The sequence below is a fragment of the Peromyscus maniculatus genome, chromosome 2 (assembly GCF_049852395.1).
Source record: "Peromyscus maniculatus bairdii isolate BWxNUB_F1_BW_parent chromosome 2, HU_Pman_BW_mat_3.1, whole genome shotgun sequence".
Lineage (NCBI taxonomy): Eukaryota > Metazoa > Chordata > Mammalia > Rodentia > Cricetidae > Peromyscus > Peromyscus maniculatus.
Window position 1 is genome coordinate 76,758,017 of NC_134853.1, and position 10,628 is coordinate 76,768,644.

Here is a 10,628-nt window from a genome sequence, read left to right on the forward strand (position 1 = left end):
ATAGTACTGCATTAACAACCACTGATGAGGAAGAATCTCTGTGATATGGTTTAGAGTCCCACTGATCCTATGACAACCATGGACTCACTCGCCACAGTGACTTGCTAATCTACAATGGAGCCATTCCTAAATGTATTAAGTCAGAGTAACCCTTTTCTATAACAATATTTTTAACTTGATATCAGTTTCTACAATTTTCTCTCCTAGCATTAGGATGTATTCCCTTTTAGGTTTTTTGAGTGCCTTCTGCATGTCCATACCTCTCTTCCAACCCTTAGCAAGCCTCTTTGCTTCTCCTGTTTAAAGTTGTACTTCTTTTTCTAAAGAATGTGAGGAGGTTGGAAATGGCTGCATTGAATTTTTCACACACTGGAAAGTCATGGTGCGTTATATTTGCACAAAGATTCATATTATCTGAAGCATCAAACAGAGCACCCAGAATCAGTGGTTCTGTGCTAGTTGGTTTCCCTCGTCCTGGAAATCCATTGTTACTGTTAGCAACTGAATTCCCCCTAATCTCTTGTTCTGGGTTTGTTCAATAAATCATCCTCTGGCATGAGGGGAGGTCTACATAACACAGATTGCTAAAGTAGTATGCCTAATACTCAAAATAAATGAGAACATTAAGTTTCAGAAAAAGAAATCATTTGCATAGGCTTAAGGTGAATTTAAGCAAGGCAGGTATGGGTGCAATCATCTCATCTACACAGGTTAAAACTGTACATTCAGATATAACATAAAGGGTTTCTGCCTCTATTAACAAGTGAAAAACTCTTCAATCTTCTCTTCTTCCTAAGAGTGCCACACTGAAAAGCCTTGTCCCTGGGTTTATTCAGTGTTTTTCTCATTTAGTAAAGCCCTTGGTCACAATGCTTACAGTCCACCTCCTTGAAGGAGTTCAAGCATGTGTGTGACATCCCCAGGAGGAAGATGCTGTAGCAGGCTCATGAACAGAGAAAACTTCTGTTTTATGACTTCTTTCATAATCAGCCCATATTTGGTCATCATCCTGTACATTGTTAAGTTAACAGCTTTGAAGAAAACCCATAGTAAAATACAGATAGGACATTCTCCTACCTTCCAATAACTATTAATCAGTAATCAAGATCAAAGCTATAAGGTATGAAAGTTGAAAATTTATATTGGGGGCACTGTCTTAGTTTCATTTCTGCCACAATAAGCAGCAACTTAATAAACGGTTTCTTTTGACTCACAGAGCAATGCTAAAGTCCCTCATAGCAGGGACATCGGAGCATGAACTTGAAATGGCTGACGACATTACATCCGAGTCAGGAACAGAAAGACGTGAATGCATCCATGTTCATGTTCTTGCTTGCTTCCATGCAGCCCAGTTTCTTGATTTTGACAGTCCTTACCAAGAAATGGTGCTACCCATCGGTCAGCTGCTGTTACAGGTACATGTTTCATCCTGCCATGTGTTTGGTGTGTGGCAAGTAACATGTAGTCTCTGACCATATAACCTGGGGATTTGGGTTAATGAAGTTCCTCTCTGAACTGCTCAGTTTTACTCTATGAAATAGCAATAAGCCATTAATAAGAGCCTGACAGATTATCTCTAGGATCCATTTTAAAAATCATCCCTTTCCCTCTTCTCCCGCTCCTGCTCACTCTCCCTCTCCTCCTCAGATTTTCTATGATTTCACATACTTTAGGTTATTTTCCTGATTCAAATAAATACCTGGACTTTAGATTTCCTAACTGACCTGTCAACCTAAGAAGATAGAAACCCGGCTGAAGCATCCAAGTGTGTTAACCTCTGTGCATCTTAGAATCTTTGTCTGTAAATTAACAATGAGGTCATACAACTCTCAATATTATTGTGAAAATTTAATCAGAAATAGCATCATATGAATATTCTACAATACCTGGCATGTTGCCTCTGAATTTAAATTCTCTGATTTTTTTTCTACTCATCCTCCTTTTGTTTCCTTTCTTCTCTCTTCTATTCCCTGAAATCAACTTCCTGCTAAGAATTTAAATGTGAATATTCCTAAAAGGCTATGTGGGCATCTAGCATAATTTATTATACATTACTCAATATTATTGAATTATAGCTAATTTTACAGGAAGTAATGGTAAAAAATTTATGAAGATTATGTATAATTACCATATAAACAATAAATACAGTTACAGAAGTAGCTAAAATCACAGGCTTTATTTATTTGAAGTTTGAAATGTTTAACTTTTTTCTCTGACCTATTAAAAAGGACACTATTTAGCTAGAATGTATTCCCGTGGTCATATTAGATGTTCATAGTAGATATGCATTCTGACTGTCATGATGAGAATCATTGAACATTTTTAATACTACTGCTCTTCAGTTATTTACAAATGTGTTTTAACTGCACCAGATTATAAGAATCCTTTCATTAATTACCCTTAAATTGCCTAAAATATAAGAAGTGCAGACTGGCTAATATAATTTCTTTGAAATTGCTGGTCATGCATAAAGTTTGTCATAACATCAATTTTTAAAAACATCCTACATAGGCTTTAGAAAAATGTGTGTTCAATCAGAATAGGATTTATATTTGCTCAAATATTTTACACCATTATAAATCTTTGTTTATTGTCCTAATACTTGAGAAGAATGTAAAGGCCATTTTATTTTTTAACCTGTTAAAAATCTTTTGTTAGGAGAGCTACCATTCAGAATTGTACATCTCTTTGATTAAATTCACCTTCTGTCATAAAGCAACTATCCCTTTATTAGAAATAGTTTTTATTTGGTCATAAATCCATTTGTTAGTCATTAATACAGAAATACCAGTGTTTGAATAATTTGCCTAGCATGCATTTTCTATCTTTTAATTTCAACCTGTTTTTATACATAGATATATCTCCTTAAAACATACAGAAAGAAGCAAGGTGAAGTGTCTTTTTAAAAGTTGTATAGTGAATAACATACTTCTTTTAATGTAGTGTTGTTTTCAAAAATAGGCTTGGCCTACTTACCTTGATTATGGTAATAGTGTGCATGGAGTCTCAATAAAGTGGTTAGTTAATTCAGTATATTTTTATATACTTAATTTTTTGTCTAAACCTTGAATGATTAAAAGTAAGGATTAGTTTTCCCAAGGAGCCTTTAAATCTATGTTTAGTGGGAACAAGAAATGGACGCCTATCTGAAGCCTTATTAGCTGGTGGTAGAGCTGCAAAATACGCTCCATCTAAAAGCAGTTGCTTGACCCCATCTTTTGTGAAATCACTCTATTGACATGTTTAGAACACGGAACTTATCTGTTTCCCTGACAACTGTTATATTCAAGTCTGTGCTTCCAGGATGTAACAGTATGTATTTGAGGTTCAATTGTGCTGAGTACATCCTGTCAGACCAAACAGCGATTCTGAAAACCCACTTTGCTCCATTAGAGTGTTCAGGCACAATGCAAGAATTCTGGACTCACATCTCCTAATTAGCACCAGGCTCAAGACCCATTGATGGGATGACACTGGCGTTTCCCATTGGGACAACTTTATTACTATTGCATTCCTGTAGTTCTTCCAACTTTGCTGCAGCTTGTAACTTCTCCCCGTAGTGTGTGTGTGTGTGTGTGTGTGTGTGTGTGTGTGTGTGTGTGTGTGTGTGTGTGTGTGTGTTTAGGATTGTTAGGACACAGTAACAGTATCTTAACTGCTACAGTTTAACTCAAAATAAGTTTACTTACTGATTCTGTGACATGTTTGATGTGTGACATGTAGACTCTGACCAAATAACTAAGGAATATGAGTTAATGAGGCCATTTTTTGAATTGTCCCATTTTACTTTGTGAAGTAACAATCCATTAATAAGAAAAGTTTTGTGAGCTTTCTCTGACAACAAATAGCTGCAGTCATTTACTCCATATTCAATGACCACAGCTCCTCAGAGTTAGATAAGGTAGTACTCCTTGGTACTGATTAAGCATGACTCCCTCAGTGAAAGTGGGGTCTTCATAGATCAGATGGGTGCTAGCCCACATGATTGCACTGTTCAACAAATAAGCAGAATTTCCATTTTGGACCATCATTTTTATTCATAATCTCCCAAATCAAGTTCATTGAAGAACTTGGCTGAAGATCTTTGGCCACGCATCCTCAAATGGCAAGTTTTCCCGTCACCAGCTCTGTGTAGCTGTGTTGCTGCATACAGCAGAGTGGGTGATCCCACACAGGGCAGGATGAGGTCCTCCTTCCAGCCAGCACTCAGCTCAAAATACAAGAGGCATGCTCTCTACAGTGCCACCTGAAGTTGAAGACGTTTCAGCACAGGATGCAGTATTAGAACTTTTCCATCTCTGTGTTCTCACTATGAACAAAGTCTCAGAAAAGCTATCATTGCAGGGATGCAAAACCCTGTCCCCTCAGTTATAATGAACATGACAAAAAAAAATGTGATGCCTTAGCTATTAAATAATGCTTGTGTGACAAAACACCAATGCTGTGGGTATCACTCTGTATAAATAAAATGCTGATTGGCCAGTAGCCAGGCAGGAAGTATAGGCAGGACAAGCAGAGAAGAGAATTCTGGGAACAGGAAAGCTGAGTCAGGACACGCTGCCAGCCACTGCCATGAGTACCAACATGTAAGATACTGGTAAGCCACAAACCGTGTGGCAAGGTATAGATTTATAGAAATGGGTTAATTTAAGATAGAAGAACTAGATAACAAGAAGCCTGCCACGGCCATACAGTTTGTAAGCAATATAAGTCTCTGTGTGTTTACTCAGTTGGGTCTGAGTGGCTGCGGGACTGGCGGGTGAGAGAGATTTGTCTTGACTGTGGGCCAGGCAGGACTGGAGAAAACTCCAGCTATACACCAATATATATAATGTATTTAAAACATTTAATCTTATCAATTTTCTCTTTTAGTAAATTTTGCTGTTTGGGGTATGACAGAAATACATTTCTAATATCATACATCAGGTGATTCATGCATTTATTTTAAAATATTTAGCATTTATTATGTTTCAAACCCTATTATAAGTTGGGTTATTGTAGGCTAAAGAACAGATAAGATTCTATCATCAGGTGATTTATATGCATGTTGAATACAAATAATAAATAAGTGGATAAATAAAGTGAATGTACCTGTTAATATTCACTGTACCTATAACAGTGCACCTATAACAGACTATGGACTGCTTTTAAGAATTTTAAATAAATGCATTTCTTAAAACATTTTACCTATTATTTTCTAAATGTTTGAGTTTATTTTTCCTTGCTGAGTAATTACTAAAATGTTTTCAGCATTCTTGCATTTCTATAATAGTGAATTTTACAAATTTCAATATGTCTCATTTCTACATGTATAACAAAAACCTAACTGTAACAAAAGCAACCAAAATATTTTAATGGTTTCAGATTTTCATGTGGCACTTTGATCTGTATAGATTTTGTGTTTATAACAACTTCAAATATCAAGTCACACAGTCTAAGTAATCATTTCTGTTTTATCAGACGTTCTCCTCCCAGCATGTTTCTCACAGCAGCCTTCACATCTTTGTTCCTCAGACTGTAGATGAGAGGATTGAGCATGGGGGTCATCACCCCATAGAAGAGGGAGATGAGGGCCTCGATCACACTTTGATGCCCTGTCCCAGCAGTGACTTCAGACTTGGGCTTTGCGTACATGAAGAAGATGGTTCCATAGAACAGAATCACCACTGTCAGATGGGCAGAGCATGTGGAGAAGGCCTTCTGTTTTCCTTCAGTTGACGGGATCCTCAGAATAGTGGCAACAATGAAAACGTAAGAGATAGCAATGACTAACAATGGAACAGCTAGAAAAAGCAGATTTGACCCTGCCATGCTAATCACATTGATGGAAATATCTGCACAAGCCAGTTTCAGAATGGCTAGCATTTCACAGACAAAGTGGCGAATGACATTATTAGTACAGAATGGTAATTGCACTGCAAGAGATGTCTGCACAAACGAGTCAACAAGCCCAGAAACCCAGCATCCAACTGCCATGGGCACATAAGTACTCTTGCTCATGATGACAGGGTATCTCAGTGGGTAACAGATGGCCAGAAAGCGGTCAAGTGCCATTGTGCCTAGAAGCACGCATTCTGTGGCACCCATGGCAAAGGAGAGGAACATTTGTACCATGCACTCAGGAAAAGAAATTCTCTTCCTTCCTGTCAGAAAACTACCGAGAATTAGTGGGACAGAAGAGCTTGTATAGCAGATATCCAGGAAGGAAAGGTTACAGAGGAAGAAATACATGGGGGTGTGCAGGTGCACATCATAGATAACTACTGAGATAATGACTCCATTTCCAAGCAGGATTATCAGATACACGCACAAAACTAGCACAAATAAAACTTTCTGGAGCTTTGGGTGGTCAGAAAGTCCCACCAAGATAAATTCTGTTAACATGGAATCATTGGCTCTCTCCATATGAATATGCCTGTCCTCCAGCAGAACTCTGGGAATAATAGAAAGAAATCTATTAATGGAAATTTATAAGAGCCCCTTCAAAAAATAATCATAGTCTTTGTTGCTTCTGGTGTGTATTAAGCTGTCACAGTATAATGGGGGAGATATTTTTCAATACTATTAATTTTAATTAATAATTTTTCATTTTAAAATATTTTAATTGAAATAGAATTACTTCACTCCCTCATCCATTTACTTTCTCCAGCCCCTCCCAGCTACCCTCCTCACTCTCAAGTTGATAGACTTTTTTCTTTGATTATATGTGATATATATACATATATATATATAAACTATCTGCTGAGTTCATTTTGTTGTTTATATATTAAAGTTCCTCATCACAAATCTAGGCCTTGAATAAGGAATACCTACCTGACTTTTCTCCATTAAGAGAGCAAATCGTTTGATCCCAAACAGTTTTATTGCCATGTCTGCAAATTCTGATTTAATTGGCTGGAAATGAGTGATTAATAGTCTGAATTTGGTGCATAAATGTTGGGAATTAATTGTCTATAATGCAATATTTTGTCTCAGTTAATTGTAGTTATTAATGGATATTAACCAAATAAACTAGTGGGTATCACTGTCACCTTTTCTTTCTTTCCATTACTACTGTTTTCTTTTAGATGCTGTATGTTTGTCTGTCACCCAGGCTGGAAATCAGGAGGTCACTTTTCTGACTTACTAAATGTTCAGAATCAGTATCTTATAGAAATACTGTAGTACATCTGAAAAGTGTTCAAGTGTTCAAATATGATCATTTCAACAGACATATCAAATAAACACAAGCCTGGGGTCAGGTAGAATTACAGTAGGAGGATACACTAGTTTACTTGAAAGACTTTTTTCGGCATTAAAATTGCAGCCGGGTGGTGGTGGTGCACGCCTTTAATCCCAGCACTCAGGAGGCAGAGGCAGGCCGATCTCTGTGAGTTCGAGGTCAGCCTGGTCTCCAAAGCAAGTTCCAGGAAAGGCGCAAAGCTACACAGAGAAACCCTGTCTTGAAAAATCAAAAAAAAATTGGATAGGGGGCCAGTGAGGTGGCTCAGTGGTGCTTGTCACCAAGCCTGACGACCTGGGTTCCACAGCTGGGACCTGCAGGGTAAAAGTAGAGTACCAACTCCTGCAAGTGGTCCTCTTACCTCTACAAGGACACCATGGCATGCATGTGTGTGTGTGTGTGTGTGTGTGTGTGTGTGTGTGTGTGTGTGTGTGTGTGTGTCACACAAAGAAAACCAACAGAAGCTGGATAGGATCGAGTGCCCAGCCCTGGGAGCCCATCCTAGCTAAGTTCTTTGGGAAAGTTGGCTTGATGGAATTGATCATGGCATTGCCTATGGTCAAAGGAAGCTAGAGCTCAGATGTTCATGATCTCTGTAACACCTCTGTCACATGAATCTGCACCTGCAAAGGTTTACAAAAATTGGAAGCAAGTGAACCTAACATCTACAACAACATAAACAGATGCTGAAAAACTGTCAAAAGTGATTTATGATTTATAGAGCATAATAAAACACGGGAATTAAAGTAGTATTTCACCAGCATCCTTGTACTTTTAGAGATAAATCTAAAGAAATTGTGAGTTTGAGGAGAAACACTAATGGAATCAGAGAATATTAGTAAGGATAGGAGGCTTTTAAAAGAACATGGAAAACACTTCATAGAGTAGAAAATAAAATACAGAGGTCAGCAAAAGCCCAAGTCAGAAAGGCACAGACAGAAAAGACCACATGAAAGAGCAAAGGAGACATACATAGAGGTCATATTTTAAGGAGCACTGACAAAAATGCAGTTTTAGTGGAAGAGACTGTTATAAATGTAAAAATGGGAGAAACTTGCCTGCACCATAAAAACAATAAATAATGGATTGGAAGAGAAGGAAACGCATTAAAAGAAAAGGAGTAAATCAAAAGCCGTCTAGAATAGATGTTTTTAAAACTACAATTTGTAATCTAGCTAAAGAAAAAAGTCATACAGTGGAGGATTGGTCAGTAATAAGGGAGAATGAAAAGCAGGTCTCAGAGTCAGTGAGAGGCAGTGCTTGCCCGAGTCTGTGGTCTAATCGGAGGCAGGTGAACTTGGTTGTTTTAGTCTCAGTCACTAGGCTTCACTCAGTGAGCGGTCCCCAGGAGAACCTGTCTTCTTTTGACTTAGCGCCCCCTCCTGGTAATAAGCTGCCACGCTCATAGAGTATACAAGCAGACGCGGTAGAAGAATCAAGGGGTTGCTCCCCACTGACCTTTCTGTTTCTTACAATGGAGTGTTGCACCTTGCTTTATAGCAGAATTTGTGAGCCGTTTTGAATTTCTCTCTTTGGAGGATGCTGGTCTTTCCTTTAAAAAAAAAAAAAAAAGAATCCATTTGACTGTGTGGAGTGCTGGAGCACAATATGGTCGTTGGTAAAAGCACCACAGCAATGCTCTATGGTGAGGAATGTTTGTAGGAAACCATTTACTTTTCCCAGAAAGCTTCTGGATTGCTCAGTGAGTAAGTACAGACATATTTCAAGGAGTGGTAAGGAGAAAGAATTATCAAAGGATTTCATCACATGGTCCCCATGAGCTGAGAAGCACAGTCTTAGGCCATTGACTGAGGCCATTGGGTCCGTAGGGCATCTAGAGAAGAGACAATGTACAGCAGAGGTACAACATTCAGGCAGGTAAGGGAAGGAATGCTGACTTGCAAACTTGTGAGGTATGTTAAATGTAATGTTAAGGAATTATAATTTGTTCTGGAGGTAATTGGGAGCTACCGGAGTTTGACCAGGGAACATTAAGTGTGAAAGCACTAGAGAAAGATTAATGTGGGGCGTTCTAAAGAACGGTCCCTCTCTCATCAGCACCCAGCTGGGAGCACTCACTCTGCTCTCACCCTTCAGGGCAATCATCTCTTCCCTTTTTGATGTGTAAAAAACAGGACTTAAAATTCATTTTCTTGAGATAATAGAGACATAGTTCATTTTAGGTCAACTTGATACCAGAAAATTTTATTTTCTTAGAGAAAGACAATTTGCCTATTACCTATGAGTTTTCAGCTCAACTCTATAAATGCAGACCAGGTGTATCTACCTCATTTTAGCTTGAAGGTCAGGCAAAAGCTTTGTTGGAGCCTTCACAGCTAGGTCCTGGCTGATACTGAGTTATTAAACCAACAAATGCCATTCGTTACAAAACCTGCCTTCTTCTTCTGTCTGGGTTTTCTGGTCTCTTTCACTATTTAGTGTGAAAGTCACTTCTCCAGAAACCTGGGTAAGAAAAAAACTTATAGGTTAAGTTCAGGGTCCAGTGCCCTGGGCATCATAGGAACCTAATTCTTTTGTTATCCAGGGCTACTCTATTCTTTTTTTTTTTTCTTTTAAGAGAAAGGTTATCCTTGTCTTCTTACCCAGCTCTAGCCCCACTATGCCATGAGAAGTAGCAAGTCCATCAGGACACTTCTCAGTGGGTAGAAAAATGCCCCTAGTTTTCATATAGGGCCCCAGTGTCTCCATGACATCATAAGTTGTCACATCAATGTGTATGTGTGTAAAAGACGCAGCCACCACTGCATGGCAGTGGGCTGAATTTCCAGCTTCTCCCAGCCTTGTGTGCTCACATATGGCACTAACAGAGGCTCATTAGCCTGGGCTAAGCTTTGATGTGATCACTTATGCTGAATTTATGGTAGAGTGTAGGAATTTAAAACACATTTGATTCTTCCTTGGGTCATAATTAGTTGCAGTTAAGAGTCTCAGACCCAAAGTAATGTTCCTTGGCAAATAATAAACAAGAATAAAGAGGCTTTAATTACAATAATCCTGGCTCAGAGAAAGCCAGAAAGTGTTTTTAGAAGAGGTAGTTTATGTTTATTCATATTTACAAAAGATTCTATATAATATGAATCCATTCACATTCAGATATAGGAATCATATTTTTGTCATAATTTGAAACAAATAGTCATTGTGACCCATATAAATGATATATCTCAACTATTCAAAAATTGTTTTTCAGGCATTGTGGACAGAGATATAATCAAATTGTTGTATTGTAGTTTCATAAATCTAGAACGGAAAAAAAAATTTCATCAGATTGTGGGTGTACTAATTGTGTTCAAGTTACTTGGCTACTGAAGAAAAGAGATAATACCTGTTCCACAAGGTCTCTAGGTTCTAGTCAAGGGAGCCCAGGATTTATTCTGTTTGCTGAAAA

General features: G+C 38.1%; 1 protein-coding gene and 1 long non-coding RNA gene across 2 annotated transcripts; both read right to left on the minus strand.

The window, feature by feature from the left end:
* Positions 1 to 1,116: 1,116 nt before the first annotated feature.
* Positions 1,117 to 3,236, minus strand: LOC143271652 (uncharacterized). The gene is made up of 2 exons (XR_013048856.1): positions 2,977 to 3,236; positions 1,117 to 1,530 (listed from the first exon to the last, which is right to left on the minus strand). It is a non-coding gene; the product is annotated as an uncharacterized LOC143271652 (long non-coding RNA).
* A 1,895-nt stretch (positions 3,237 to 5,131) lies between these two features.
* Or13c8 (olfactory receptor family 13 subfamily C member 8) lies at positions 5,132 to 6,499 on the minus strand. Its single transcript, XM_006995110.3, has one exon. The coding sequence runs from the start codon at positions 6,403 to 6,405 to the stop codon at positions 5,443 to 5,445; it is 963 nt and encodes a 320-aa protein (XP_006995172.1). The 5' UTR covers positions 6,406 to 6,499; the 3' UTR covers positions 5,132 to 5,442.
* Between the last annotated feature and the right edge of the window lie 4,129 nt (positions 6,500 to 10,628).